Source organism: Carassius auratus, chromosome 43, assembly GCF_003368295.1.
Source record: "Carassius auratus strain Wakin chromosome 43, ASM336829v1, whole genome shotgun sequence".
NCBI lineage: Eukaryota > Metazoa > Chordata > Actinopteri > Cypriniformes > Cyprinidae > Carassius > Carassius auratus.
Window position 1 is genome coordinate 4,451,370 of NC_039285.1, and position 15,547 is coordinate 4,466,916.

The 15,547-nt window shown below is 37.1% G+C and overlaps 2 protein-coding genes across 6 annotated transcripts; one reads left to right on the plus strand and one right to left on the minus strand.

Moving 5' to 3' along the window:
* The first annotated feature begins 376 nt into the window (after positions 1 to 376).
* LOC113061509 (AMP deaminase 3-like) lies at positions 377 to 11,181 on the plus strand. Of its 4 annotated transcripts, none has more exons than XM_026230665.1 (16): positions 377 to 530; positions 1,308 to 1,391; positions 5,175 to 5,397; positions 5,499 to 5,673; positions 6,333 to 6,498; positions 6,776 to 6,995; positions 7,456 to 7,585; positions 7,670 to 7,864; positions 7,958 to 8,089; positions 8,216 to 8,379; positions 8,590 to 8,716; positions 9,062 to 9,225; positions 9,393 to 9,513; positions 9,836 to 10,009; positions 10,126 to 10,236; positions 10,486 to 11,181. In XM_026230665.1, the coding sequence occupies exons 2-16, from the start codon at positions 1,337 to 1,339 to the stop codon at positions 10,657 to 10,659; spliced, it is 2,331 nt and encodes a 776-aa protein (XP_026086450.1). In that variant the 5' UTR covers positions 377 to 530; positions 1,308 to 1,336; the 3' UTR covers positions 10,660 to 11,181. The 4 variants fall into 4 exon arrangements, with proteins under 4 accessions (XP_026086450.1, XP_026086452.1, XP_026086454.1 ...); XM_026230667.1 differs by having other exon boundaries at positions 403 to 538; XM_026230669.1 differs by lacking the exons at positions 377 to 530; positions 1,308 to 1,391 and adding an exon at positions 1,439 to 2,240.
* Positions 11,182 to 11,320: 139 nt separating this feature from the next.
* LOC113061511 (RING finger protein 141-like) lies at positions 11,321 to 15,469 on the minus strand. Of its 2 annotated transcripts, none has more exons than XM_026230672.1 (6): positions 15,381 to 15,469; positions 14,188 to 14,382; positions 13,495 to 13,603; positions 13,128 to 13,309; positions 12,915 to 13,022; positions 11,321 to 12,516 (listed from the first exon to the last, which is right to left on the minus strand). In XM_026230672.1, the coding sequence occupies exons 2-6, from the start codon at positions 14,319 to 14,321 to the stop codon at positions 12,366 to 12,368; spliced, it is 684 nt and encodes a 227-aa protein (XP_026086457.1). In that variant the 5' UTR covers positions 14,322 to 14,382; positions 15,381 to 15,469; the 3' UTR covers positions 11,321 to 12,365. The 2 variants fall into 2 exon arrangements, with proteins under 2 accessions (XP_026086457.1, XP_026086458.1); XM_026230673.1 differs by lacking the exon at positions 15,381 to 15,469 and adding an exon at positions 15,188 to 15,359.
* Positions 15,470 to 15,547: the final 78 nt, after the last annotated feature.

Here is a 15,547-nt window from a genome sequence, read left to right on the forward strand (position 1 = left end):
TTATATGGATAAAATTTTCAAAGTGGTAACGTTGAGCGCAAAAACGTGTGCCTGTGTGAAAGCTAGCATCAATTAGCTTTCTAGTTCTTCTCAGTGCCAGTTCTCTGCTCAGACCAATAAGAATGGCAGGTGTATGTTTATACAGTGAATAACAACCAAAATGTGGCCTTTTGTGCGCTCATTTTTGTTTTCTTATGCAAATTTACGGTACAACGACGTCAAAAGTCTTTCTGCGGAGATATGCGGCACACAATGAAAGTTTCAGAGAAATGAAATTCCCAGAAAAGCTCACCAGACAAGATTCAAGTCTCATAAAAACAAAGTTTCCACCTCCAGCACTGAAAGAGTTAAATGCTGTGACATTTTTTCACTTGGAGAAGCAGCTTGTTAGAGCCTTGATGCATATCTTCACACCCAGTGAGTGTTGCACTACAGAGCACAGCGGACTGTCACAGGGGACAGTTACACGCACAGAGAGACCGCAAGACTGCAGGGAGAAAAATACAACTACATAGCTCTGAACATTTAAGGTGATTTGGTAAATATCTCTTTTAAAACTATTTACTAACCCCTTGGCTGTTTTGTTACTACAGCTGGAAGTGCTTGTAACCTGTGGCCTCTTTTCAATCATCTCCTGCAGGTCTGAACCTGTTGTGGGCTCATGCTTCATTCCACGCTCTTTTTCTTCAATCTTAAACCATGACATAATCCTACTCTGTTTAAAATTTTTAACAGATCTCCTTTTGTAAAATGGATTAATCTTTAACATGCATGGATTAAACACTGCACAGTTTTATCAGGGGTGGTAGCATTATTTAAATGTTGCATTTCCTTATTCACAACTGCAGAACTGTGTTCTTGTAGATAAGCGTTCAGTGGGAACTGTTTTACACCAAAACACCAGTAAAATGTACTCTAGCATATGTGCTGTAACAATAATTCATGTGTTTTGCTTTTGTATCTGACGTTGTAATAATAGTGTCCTAGATTGTTAGTTCTTACCAGTTTCCTTTTCCTGTTTTTCAATACTGGCTGTTAGCCATCTTCATCTCACTGAGCGGTAAACAGCCCATGTCGATGTATTCTTACAAAGTAACACATACATTCATCATGGTGTTTTTACAAAAAATAAAATAAAATAATAATAAAAATAAAATGTATGCAATTAGCAGATGCTTTTATCCAGAGCGATTTACATTGCATTCAAGCTAAAAATTTTCTCCTAACACTATGGATATATACTATGAGACTATGAATATTCCTGCAATGTATTTTAAGAACATCTGGTCTCTCTGGTTATACTATAGATCGTGTCGCATCTACTACACTGTACAAAATGAGCAGAAAAGGAACTCTATCCAAGCAACAATCGACGCCGAGCTTAGGGAGGGGTAAGTTTGACATAGTATGATAAACTTCTGTCTGAACACTGCATGTTTACTTGTAAGAGGCCGGTGTGCAGCTCCACTAGTACAAACTCTTAAAAGGTGGCCTGCAGACATATTATCTGGTGTTGTCACTCAGTCAAAGTAGGTTTAAAACATAGCATGGCAATGTGTCCTCAACATTCTTTGCAAGCATGTCATAAAGTGCTCTATCAAAAGTGCATTGCATGATTCTATAAATAGCCTTTTCGCAATGAAGCACTAACCTCATGCTAAGTGTCGATGACTTGTGCAACCCTCCATTTTTTTGTTTTTTTGTTTTACAAAATGTTTTGTTTGCATTTTAAATGCAAAGAAAGTTATTTAAATTACACCAATGACATGCATTCAGTTTGAATACATTAATTATTTGGTGTTTAATAGAGCCCTATGAGAATTATTTTATTGCAATTTAATGGTTTGCATGCTTTGATTCTGTGAAAGTAAAGACAACTTAATCAAATGCTGCAAAACAAGATGCATACCGTGAATGTATGGCACAAAGTAGGCAGGACTTGTATATTAAAATGAAAGCAACTATCTTCTGTCTTTGAGATGGTATAGAAAGAAAGTTATTCAGACAGAGAAATGTGAGGTAAGTGGAGGGGGCAGAGGCTCGGTGGGAAGGGCAGGTATGGAGCCAGTGCTACGCTGCAGGGAGGAGTTTAGCTTCTCCCAATTGTTTCACAACAAATAAGGAAAGGTCGGAGGAGACACAGTTTTAATAGGTGCAAATGAAAATAGCTATTCTGTTAGTCACCCCCTGTACTCTGTTGGAGACAACTGCGTGGTAGCCTGATCTTCTCAAAGCTGCAGGTAAATAAATATTCTCACTGTGTACTGAATTAGTGTTTTGAGAATGTTTTGCTCATTTACTTTGAGCCTTGTGTTCTTCCATGATCATTTCAAGATCCAGGAAAACAAAGTGAGTGTAACTTCAGCCATGGGGGTATATGAAGACGGATTACGATGTTACGGGATGCTGTTTGGAACAGAGTATTCCTTTGGGCCGTGTGCGTGTCAGCTTGTGCTTTCCAGAAGCTTACTAATAATAATGCACTTACAGTATACTGGCGGCATATGAGTTATGTTGCCTTAAAAAGGAGTAACCTGTGATTCTGGTTACCTGTGCAGGGTAGGGTGTAGTTGGTGTGGGCTGACCTAAAATCAGGTTGAGATGTTATACATGACAGGTTGCTAAGGTTAAGCTTGGGAGTGTAAACATGGCTTTTAATGCCATGTAGTGTACATTGTACAGTATATGTTAAGCCATAGCATAGCCAACTTTACTTTAAAAGTTAAGTAATGTTTCTGGAACATGAGTGAGCCAAGGCCAAGTCAATGTTATTCTCTTATAAAAACACGGAGGGGTGGGAAATTACCCTGACATAACCAGAACCTGCCAGCATTTAGAAGGACCTCAGGTTCAGCTTACAGCTTGTTGTGATGTCCAGCCAAGCTCTTTGCTGACACAATGCTGTCAAACGCTTTAAATAGGGGAGTGCGGGATACTCCAGACTGGAAAACACTGAAGCCGCCTGATAGACGAACAAGACCTAGAACTGAAGACCACAGTTAGAAAGTAACAGGAAGAGAAAGTCCATACACAGAGATTCAGTAAAACCATGGAAAAAATAGGTGCTGAAGGTAAGAGAAAGTGTATATTCCAACATTTGGTACAATAGGGCTGCTCAAGCAGAATAAGAAAGGTCAGGGACAGTCAAATGATTTGATTTTGAAAAGGTCAAACTGAAGTAAGGGATAAACTGTGACAAACTTTTCTTCAATAGAAAGTCAACATGTTGACATGGTGTTAAACAATAGCTCAACATTAGCACAATTGTTTGACAGAATGTGTATTTTCAATGGGTTAAAATAAATGAGTGACTGTCAAAATGGTTTTGTTTACTATGAATAGGTTTGTATTTAAGTGATTGTCAAATTAGAACGTACAAATGTTATAAATGCATATATACATGCGTATAAATATTATTTACGCAATATGTTGTAAGATACTGTATGTTCTCACTCTTTATCTCTCTGTATACTATATATGATTAATTCAGTATATTAAGAGGGCTCTACTTTCATGGGAAAGGCACAGTTGTTCTAGAAGTGTGGTGAAAGTGACGTCTGGTATCTAGGTTTCCTAGATGGGCAGGGCTGGGAGTAGGCTGGAATCAACTGTCTCACAGGCTTGTCAAGCTTCTATATGAAGGCTTGCGGACTGTTGACACTGCAGTGGAATATCCAGTTACATGTCAACATAGGAATCAACAGTTGACTCCATAACCCTGTCAGCCATTAAAACTGTTTATAGGATGTGACCGACCTGCTTTAAGCATATATAATGTGAAATGAGAAATAGAAAGGTGGCCAAGACATGGGAACTGATAGGTTGTAAATGAGGTTATGAAAGCTCAGGGAGTCTGTGTGTGAATGGAAGAAGTGTGTTGAGGTTGTAATTGTCACTCTCTTACTAGTGGCATAAAGAGCATGTGAGAAAAACAGAAAAAGAAAAAACGGACAAGGCCTAAAATCATTATTTGTGAAACATTATGTTAGAGAAAATGAATGTAAAATTTTTAATACATATATAATTTATCCAATATTAAAGCCTCTTGCATGACAGGCTTTCCAAAGTTTTTGATGCCAAGAACCCCCAAATCTAGTATTTCTTATATTTATTAAATTGTATAATGGTAGTTATGTAATAAAAACTCCTTTATACTGGGTTATATTATATTAAGCATCATATTACTGAGTCAACATGTTGTTTACATTATTATAGATAAATATTCTAAGATAAACTTTTAAGTTGTCACTTAATATTTACTTTGTTTAAAATTGAGAGAATATTTTCTACTCACTGTATAAACCTGTAAATAAAAAACTGATGTTGCATTTAAAACTAAATCACGTAGTTGCACTTCTTGACAGTGATGATTGTTCAAGCCTTCTGATATATGAAAGAACAACGATGTAATACTTAACATGCTCATGATAATATTGCTTGGTTAGAGCACAAACATTTAAGTATTATGGTGAACATTGCATTAGTTAATCTTTCATTGGTTCTTTTCCCATGATTTTTGATTTCCTACTAAGTAAATGAAGGTGTATGCCGTGCTTACTGTGCACCATGTGCAGTTTGCTGCCAGAGGACACAACAACAACTGGCCTGACACTTTGGGAATCTAGTGACTGACCTCAGGACAACCTCACAGATACCTGACTAAGACCAAGGCACAGGATGCAGAGTGAAACCTGAACTGTGTGGACAGATACTTGAAGACGTGTTTATAACCATGATTTGTGCAGTTGCAAAACTGCCATGACACGTGCATGTAAATATTACATTGCCACATTAAATTGACTTACTTTACCATTTTCAGTAATGGTTTTATATTATGGCAAAATACAGCCATTAATTTCGTATCCAAAATATTACAAATTAAACAAATAGTGACGTGCTATTAATTACAAAGTAAGAGTCTAGTTGTTTAAGTCTTGGCAAGATGTTGGCAACTCAGCTCTTTACGCTTATTCGCCTAGCACAAACAGACTCGTTTGACCATGGTAAGGGATTTTGTGGAATAGATACAGGCTTGGATTTGAGATTGAGAAGCTGACGAAAAAATGGTACAGCCCAGAGTATTCTTTGAATAAATGTACATAAGCTGTTACTAGATACCTGATCATTAACATTGACTAATAATAGAATCTTTTTATTGACCCCACTCCTTGCAGAAATGTCACGTCAGTTCACGAAGATCTCTCTCCACGAGGTGGATGAGAGTGTGCGACTCTTGGCCGAGAAGGTGTACGCTTCAGCTCTGAAGGAAGAAGACTCTAAAAACACCTTGTCCATGTTCACCGTCCCTGAGGACTGTCCCATTGGCTTGCATCAGGCTAAGGAGTGGGAGCTACGTAAAGAGATAGCGGAGCAGAGGTCAGAGGAATCTGTCAAGAGGTCAGTGAGCTTAAATATTGTCCAGGCTGCAGAACCAATCAGTGATTTGCGTTAATGAGGTATTCAGTATGTATTTTAAATACATGTATGCCCCATTTTAGAAAGCAGAGTTTCAAGCTGATGCGATCCCAGTCAATATCATTGCAATCAGTTGCTCCTGACTGGGTAGTGTCTGTGATTTCACCCCTGCTGACCCCGTCCTCACCTATAGGCCCTCCACCAATCAATATCCCAGAGTTCCAGAGGGTCACCATCAGTGGAGACTACTGTGCAGGGGTAAGAGGCTAATTATTTTATATATATATATCATGTATATGGTCTATATATAAAGGGTAGTTCAAGGAAGTGAATAAACAGGGCTGGGCATTTAATGTGAACAGTTATGAGTTAATTATTTCATTTAGTTCAGTCACCAGTTCAGTTATGATTTGCATGACCAGTAGAGGTGTGGTTTCAAAATCAAATACTCTGGATGTGGTGGTAGATTAGTAGATTAAATTAGAAAAAGAAAGCATTGTGAGTGAGGATCCATGACATAATGATTAATGTTTGATTACTGGATATCTCTCATATGATGGAGCATGACTGTCTTGTATGTGTCCACATCTGTCAATTTTAAAAGTACACTGGCATATAAAAAAACAAGATATGACCTGCAAGCTACAAAACTTTCAACTTATAATAAATATTATAGAGGGATATAAAACCTGCATCACAGTAACAAATGACAGTTTTAAATAATTAGAAAAGTTATTTTAAATTGTAATATTATTTTACATTACTCTTTTTACTGTATTTATGATCAATTAAATGCAGCATAAGATACTTCTTTCAAAAACATTAAAAACATTTTTAACCAACCCCACACTTTTGAACAGTAGTGAACTAGGTGGTGCAGTTTACTAAATGAATTAATCTATGATCACCTCTGACAGATAACAGTCGAGGACTATGAGCAAGCAGCAAAAACCCTGCTGAAAGCACTCTTCATCAGAGAAAAATATTCACGGCTGGCATATCACCGCTTTCCCAGGATCACAGCCAGGTTTTTAAGGAGTGCCAATAATGAGAAATGGAGCGAGGAGGAAGAAGTGCTGCCAGGTATGTCCTAGTTGGCAACAGTTCATGCAGCAATAATACACAATTACCTGTTCTAAGCCCTATAACGACATCGCTATGGGAAAACATAAGTGTTTAATTACTGGACTAAATCTTTAATATTCTATCTCAAAAACTGTAGCTTGTTATTAAGGTTTGGAAACCGATACTATAAAAAAAACAAGACATGTTTCTATTCATGGCATGGCATAAATATAACATGACATTAGTATTCATCAGATCTAAAAGTTACCTTTGTGCTTTATCTCCATGCTAACAGAAAGCTGCCCTGTTCCAAGAGAGGGTGAGGATCCCTACAGCATGGAAGACCTTCCACAGAATCTGAACTACTCCCTAAAGATGAAAGACGGAATCATATACGTCTATAATAATGAAGACGCCTTAAAACAGGATCAGCCACGGAGCTTGCCATATCCTGATTTGGAAACCTTTGCTATTGACATGAGCCACGTCCTTGCCATGATTGCAGACGGACCAACGTGAGTTTGGTTATGTTATATTTCTCCTCTGCAAACAAATCCATCTCAACCCCTTAACTTAAAGGAATGGTCCACCCAAAAATGGAAATTTACTGAAAATGTACTCGCCCTTAGGCCATCCAAGATGATTCAGTCCATCAATTAGTGTCTTGTGAAGCAAAAATTATGTGTCTGTAAGGAATAAATCCATCATTAAGGCATTTAAACCCTTCTGGCCAAAATATAAGTCTATGTATTCTATAATATTGGTTCCTGTTCTGTTCTGATAAAGAAACAATTCTACCTTTATATCTTTTATGGCCTTTTCAGTAAATTGTCATTTTTGGGTGAACTATTACTTTAAGACAATAGTCTCTAAAATGATAACACTGCTTGCATGTGTTGCTAAATACTAAACATGACAGGTGATAATAAACAAAAAAGGACGTATATTATTGAAACTTTTTTTTTTGTTTTATAGGAAGACCTATTGTCACAGAAGGCTTAACTTCCTGATGTCTAAGTTCCAGCTTCATGAAATGCTGAATGAGATGGCAGAGTTAAAGGAACTGAAATGTGTTCCTCACAGAGACTTCTACAATGTCAGAAAGGTATTTCAAATGTATTCGTGTTTACACTACTTAATGGATAATGATCGTTTTCTCTTCTAAATATACATAATTGTGAATACTCAGGTTGATACGCACATTCACGCAGCTGCCTGCATGAACCAGAAGCATCTACTGAAGTTCATCCAGGACACCTATAAGACAGAGGCACACCGAGTGGTGCTGGAGAAGAACGGAAAGAAGTTCACCCTCAAGCAGGTGTTTGACAATCTAAAAATGGACCCATATGACCTCACAGTAGATTCATTGGATGTACACGCGGTATGTATTTCAAATGACCTCAGGACTTAATTTATCGACGCTGTCATGCAGAATAGATCTGTAATTAAGGAACTGGAATATTGTTTGTTACAGGGCAGACAAACCTTTCATCGCTTTGATAAATTCAATTCCAAATACAACCCAGTAGGTGCTAGTGAGCTCAGAGAGATCTACATCAAAAGCGATAACTACATCAATGGAGAATATTTCGCACGTCTCATCAAGGTAAAACTGATCAACTCTCATGCTGATTTAGCAGCTACTGCATAAGCTTAAATAAACTAATGCTGTCAGAGTGTCCAGATTATGTTCTTAAGCAGGAAACAGTGAAATTGTTTCTGTCCTGCGCAGGAGGTTGCTCATGAACTGGAGGAGAGTAAATATCAGCACGCAGAACCCCGTCTCTCAATTTATGGCCGAGCCCCTGAAGAATGGGAAAGCCTGTCCAAATGGTTTATCAATCAAAAGTTGCACTCCCCTAACATGAGATGGATCATACAGGTGCCCAGGATCTAGTAAGTCATTCTCTATGGCAACTTAACATTACACCAATTTCAAATAAAAAATTCAAATTAAACATATAAAATAAATATTATGTCATATATTTTCAATAATAATAAAATAGTGAACAAAAAAAAATATATAAATATATAAAGTGTGTGTGTGTGTGTGTAACTTCTATATAAAAAAATACATTTATTAAAAATTGTGTACTTTGTTTTTAGTGATATTTTCAGATCAAAGAAGATTATTCCCAACTTCGCCAAGATGCTTGAAAACATCTTCCTCCCACTGTTTCAGGCCACTGTTAACCCTCAGAAACACAAAGAAACGCATGTCTTCCTGAAATATGTAAGTGATTCATCACAGCTGGAAAGACCAGTCAGAGCAGGATCATGCCACATAAGAACAATTTAATAACCAATAGTGCAATTAACAGCTTAAACACAAAACAGTCATTTTACATCAAGCTCTCATGCCAGATGCCTTCTTAACAAGGTCCTCAGAGGACTGTGACTTAATTCAAATTTGTCACGCACAATAAAATCACAAAAACAAACAGAAAACATTTATGTGGTTCCACTGAAGTCTATATCTGAAAAGCCTGATCAGTCACAAGCCACAAGCCTTAAGGAAATTAAAGGCAAAAATGTCAGAGGATAGATTTCAGCAAAGCTTTCACTGTTTTTTCTGCAGGTGACAGGGTTTGACAGTGTAGATGATGAGTCCAAACACAGTGATCACATGTTCAGCTATAAGAGTCCAAAACCTGAGGAGTGGACCATGGAGGAAAACCCACCATACACTTACTACCTCTTCCACATGTATGCCAACATCATGGTCCTCAACAACCTACGAAAGTAAGTCGCTATTAAGATCAAGCTGATTTCAGCATTAAAATCCATTGTCAGCACATAACAAATTTATAGACAAGCTAATCTCCTCAAATCTCCTTAAATTGCTTTATAACTGAAGTCACAAACCATTTAATAGCTGAATATGCTATTTTTGTTGTTGTTGTTTTCAGAGAACGTGGTCTTAATACCTTCCAGTTCCGTCCTCACTGTGGCGAGGCTGGATCCATCACCCATCTGGTATCAGCCTTCCTCACAGCTGACAACATCTCTCATGGACTCAATCTGAAGAAGGTTAGTGCCAAAGAGGACCGTGTGCACATCAAACCACACAACACTGCAGTTTCAGTATCCACCAAATAACACACAATTAGCTTGTTAAGCTGTGAAATAAAGAGCATCGTTTCCTTTTCCAAGCCTGTACTTGTTTCAATTGAGAATGTTATCTCAACAGCTGTTTATGAGCACTGTTTATTCATAGAACACATTTGAACTAAGCTTTAAAAAATAAAGTAATTTATAAACTTGCAACAACTCCTCAGATTTCAGTTAATAGTATCAATGGTGTCTTATCTTGTGATTTTAACTATTTTTCTTATTCCATTTCTCAATACAGAGTCCTGTCCTGCAGTACCTGTATTATTTGGCCCAGGTGCCCATTGCAATGTCTCCACTCAGCAATAACAGCCTGTTCCTGGAGTATTCCAAGAATCCGCTCCGAGAGTTCCTGCAAAAGGGCCTCTGTGTGTCTCTCTCCACAGATGATCCATTACAGTTCCACTATACCAAGGTCAGGCAGAGCAGTTACTAGAAATAATGTGCACTGAATGAATTGATTATTAATCTACTTTGAGTGCAATTATCTAGAGCAGTCAGGTGATGTGATTTTATGTTATGTACCTTTAGGAGGCCTTGATGGAGGAGTATGCCATAGCAGCACAACTGTGGAAACTGAGCACATGTGATGTGTGTGAGATCGCCAGAAATAGTGTGCTTCAGAGTGGTCTGTCTCATCAGGTACTCTCTCTCTCTCTCTCTCTCTCCTAGACTATAAAGCAGTTGTTTTCAATCTTTTTAATGACTTAGACACCATACAGTTTCAATATAATATTGTGGGTTATGATTTACTAATAATTTCAGCTCATCTCTCGTTTCCATTAAAGAAAAGCAAAAATTGAGGTGACATTGAGGAAAATTCAATGACCTTCATACACAAAAAAGCTAAACGTTTTCTAGTTTAACCTGACATTTAAATGTATCTCACAGGAGAAGAAACACTTCCTGGGTGAGAATTATCTACAGGATGGACCAGAGGGAAATGACATCCGTAGAACAAATGTGGCACAGATCCGAATGGCCTTTCGGCATGAGACCTTGTGCAATGAGCTCAGCTTCCTAGTGGATGCCAAGTCAGAAGCTTTGGCTGAACAAGCCTCATAAACATCGCAGGGTGATAGATAGGCTAGAACATGAGTCCATACGAGTGGACCAGACATCAGCATAAAACCTAATCTTGCACCAGAATCATGGAAATACATCATTCTTGTAGCAAGACATGGAGCCATGCGTCTTGGTGCATTATGATTGAAATTTTTTGAGGGAGCATACGTTTGTTACCTTTTCTAACGAGGAAGTCCTCGGTATTGTAACTTGAACAATGTATTTTTTAGATAAATGTTTTATGCTTAAAAAAACTGGCAACTGGAAGAGATATTTGCCTTGATAAACTAGTTTGTTTGCAACTTGAGTATCTGGAGCTGTTATTCTGTTTGCCAACCTATGGAGTGTCATTTTATTTTTGTCACAAAATCTTGTGTACATGAACTTGCACATTTTGTATACCAACAGAGATGGTTACGCTGTTTTGATAAGGATGTGGTATAATGTCTTTTGAAACTATGCAGTGGGTATGCAGTATCTGAATACTGCTTTCAAAGTCAAATAAATCAATTGGTGTCAAAACAAGCCTCGCTGAATCAATTCATGACTAGTTTGTTAATATTCAAGATGAACAGAGAAATGATTCTTTATTTGCTCCACACTGCAGCCCAGTGGAAGTAGCGGGATGTCTTACAGCCTTCATTCAAGAACTAGCTAGAACTAAATATTCAATTTACTTTATTTAAGGTTTACACAAGAAAAGGGAATGGCAAACAACCAAGTTCAGTCCATATGTTAAAGTACTCGGTCACAAAAGGAAGCAGTAACTAGTGTCATTTTCTCAGATGAAACTTCAAACACTCAGTCTCACCTCTATAAATCTGTGACAATATTGCAGAAACAAACGTTTTTAAAAACTAGACAACTTCCACACAAATTTGGACTTGTATATAAAGTTTGATCTATACATACCTTTTATAATACAAGTGCATTTCCTAAGCCCATAGATTCACAGTCTCTCTCATACACACAAAAGTGCAGGATGAAAAGTCATAAGATTTCAAACCAGAAAAATATGAAACGGTAACTAACCACCTCTGAGGTGATGCCCCATAAAATAAAAGCTTCATTTGCAACTCATTAGGCTCCAAAAGAAAACAAGCAAATTAGTTCATTCTCAAATGTTAATTCATCCCAATTATGTCTCATAATGAATGTTATACGAGTCATGCCCTACAATTAACTTTTGGTCCAACTTAGAAAAACATAAGAGAGTTTGTGTCAAACAGATCACTACAGTAATTCCATTAAACCTTAAGATTATAAATGCACTTCAACTGTACAGTCAATGTAACTGAATCATGTAAAACTGAATTATAGCATCAATACTATTAAACTGTTGCACATGCTGATACTGTGACGCTTATCCAGGTATTACAAGGCTTTTACGGAACAAAAGCAATTAAGTGCAATTACTTCACAAGATAAAATGGCAAGTGCAACTAGGCAATGAAGTTCTGCTGCTACGTGTTGTCTAGCATTTACCTGCATACAGTTCACAGTCACGTCTATGAATTGATCAGGTGTTATAATATTATGCATTAACCTAAAAATTGTTTTTTAAAAAGTAAATAAATCAGCAGTTATTGCCTCCAGTGAGTGACACTACAAAGTGCAACAAAAACCCAGTCACCCTAAATAACTGTTCAAAGAAGGTCATCTGTCATGAGTAGACAGGGAGCATGACAGTGGCATGGGGTTTCATTCTAAGGTCTGTGTGGGTGCCCAGCTTCATCCGCTAGATTGAGAATGTACCCAGCCATATCTTCCTCCGTGGGAGCATCTGACATGACCCACGATTCATTGGCGGCAGTCACCTGAATCCGGCAGACGGGGCAGTTTCGGCTCTGACCGCTCCTATATGAGGCACAGACACACAAGCTGGGTTTGTCAATGGCTGATTAAAATAATTTATGGATTCTGTTATGGTCATAATGTTGATCCAAACCTGTTTGACCTTTTTCCTTTATAATTTCGGCCTGTTTAATTAAAGGGGTCATAAGATGCTTTTTTAAAAGACCATTATTTCATGTATTTGGTGTAACAGAATATGTTGACATGCTTTAATGTAAAAAAACAAAAAAACATTATTTTTCAAATACTGTACATTACTGTAGGTCCTCTATGCCCCGTCTATCTCAAACGCGTCGTACAGGTTTGGAACAATATGAGGTTGAGTAAAGGATGACAGATTTTTTATTATTTGGGTGAACTTATCCATAAATGAATAATGATAATGAATCACAGGTTCATACCACTTGTCAATGCACTTCTGACAGAAGCTGTGTGCACAGGGCAGAATAAGGTCTGCTTTCCCATCCATGCAGATACAGCATTCTTCCTCATCCGTCAACTGTTTCACCCTGTTACACAGCAAATTTTGCATGGTGAGACAATGAGTCATCTATTATGCATCATTACATCAGGTGCAGATTTGGTAAACCGAACAAGCACAGTCTTTGAAGTACCTGCCCATCCATATGCTGGCCTGGCATGTGTCTTCTGATGACAGCGGTCCACAGGATCCCTCTGCCGTAGCCTGTGAACTCAGTACTTCAGCTGCCTGACTGGTGATGTCTTTGTAGAGCTGGATAAACTGGTACAGATTCATAATACGGGAGGCCTCCACCATTCCATCCTCCTTGTTAATCTACAAGCACAAGGAGAGAGCAGTAACAATTGCCATTCAACCCTAGATAAACATCAATCACACATTTTAAATTTGCAGTACGGAATAAATGATTGATGTCTGTATTTTAGAAAACAGTTTGACATTGTAAAAACCCTTTTAATACATTCCAGCTATAAATTGAGAAGTGTGTGTATTAATCTCACCTTGGTGCACACTATTCTCACAGCAACCTTCCATAACACTGTTGCATCAGATCCCGTCTGTACTTCAAACAAAAGATGTTTCTTTTGGCCAGAGGCTAGTTTAGCAGTTCTGTGGAAGAAAATGAAGCCAGATTCTTATCTTTCAGATATCTTTCACATCACATCAAACTGGATAATGTGTGTGTTTTCAGATTAAAGTACAGACTTAAAAATAAACAAGAAATATAGAAATATTTTTTTTATAAATACTACAGTATATATTTGTATTTATTATTGTTGTATTATTTTCTATAATGAAATTTAAATTACAATTAAAAAATGTAAGCATTTATGAACTGGCCTCATTCATTGTAAGTGCCTTGCTGTAACCCAGATTGTAGCTCTTTTTATTGATGTACTAAACAGTTTTCATTACTAGATTTAACATCCAAACTAAATTAATGTTTTACAAACATAAGCTCACAATTAGATTACCCTTGCAGGAAAAGAAACACTTTCTGGGTATACATTATGTACAGGATGGGCCAGAGAGAAAACTATGGTATTATTTAAATGTAGTATTTAATATTATATTACTTTTAATATTATTAATAATTTGTATTTTATTTTATTTTTTTATGGGATGTCACATTCAAATCAAACTCCAGCAGGCTATAGTGTCACTAAAATGTTTAATCCTCAAACCTCACTTACACATCATTGAGCTCCGCCATACGTCCCAAGAACTCATCATAGGTGAGGTAACCGCTGTCACGCACAAGCCCCGCATGTTTGATCAGTTTCTCAGGCAGTCTGGTCATTGCCTGGCCAGAAAGCTGCTGGCCCATCTTGGTTCCAGATGGAGGGCTGCTCCAAAACAGCTCTAGACCTCATTCACCGCTGGAGGCCCTAGATAAGAGAGGATGTTGATATGACACATTATGCAGTCTGACATGTTATACGTCTTTGAAAACTAACTTAAATAGGCATTTTCTTACACGTGAAATATAGCATACACAGAATTTGTATTTCAAATTAATTTGTCACACCAAATGTACGTATATTTAAGTGAAGTTCAAAAAGCTAAAATGTGATTCATTTTTTTTTTTTTTGACATACACAGTGGTGTCCAAAACTCTGAAACCACACTGAAAACTTGGGATTCAAAGAGAGAGAGAGATTATTATTAATATTATTTTTAATAAGAGAAAGAAAAAAATAGTAAGTAAATCGTTAATATAAGTCATTTTGTGACACTGATCATGTGAACTTTGTACACACTGTCAGATGTTCTTGCTTCCTTAAAATTGACTTAATCTATAAAATCCTTTGATTTGAGTTTAACCTTTCACTCATATTGTACTAAAGACATGACTTGTAATTGTAAAGGAATGGAAAGTTAAACATGGACCCCACTGTCCATGTTTCAATATTCAAAATATTGATACAAATGAAGATTATGCTCATGTTATTACTATACCTACAGAAAAACAATGTGAACCTGATGTGCTAAAAAAAGAAGCATGTCCACAAATGAATCATAATAAACTGCTAATATTAAATGATTCGTCACACTACTTATTCGTATCGATGAAAGGTTCAAGTTGTCAGTGACATTAGTGGTAAATTTCGCAAACTTTGAAATAATCCCCGATACATTTATTCGTAATACGTGCACCTTACTTTCAGAATATGTGTTTAATAATCTTCTTACCTCTTTCAAAACATGCACAAACAAGTAGACGAGTGAACCATGTGCATTTGTAATCGACGATGTTGATATAAAAACATCTAAGTTAACGTTACTAGTGTTAGCTTGGCTAGCAGAAACAATACATAAAGACAGTAACGCAAATACACTCAACACTTAGTATAAGCTACAAACGTGCAAATAAATGACTACAAACCTGCTGACATTTGTTTTATCCTGGCAAATATTCAAGATGATAAGTATGATAACAACAACAAAAACCTTGACGCGGGTTGATGATGTCATGAGCACGCTCTATGATAAAATCCATTGAGCCTTGATACTACCATAGATACTACAGACAAGTCAACAAGTACAACAAAA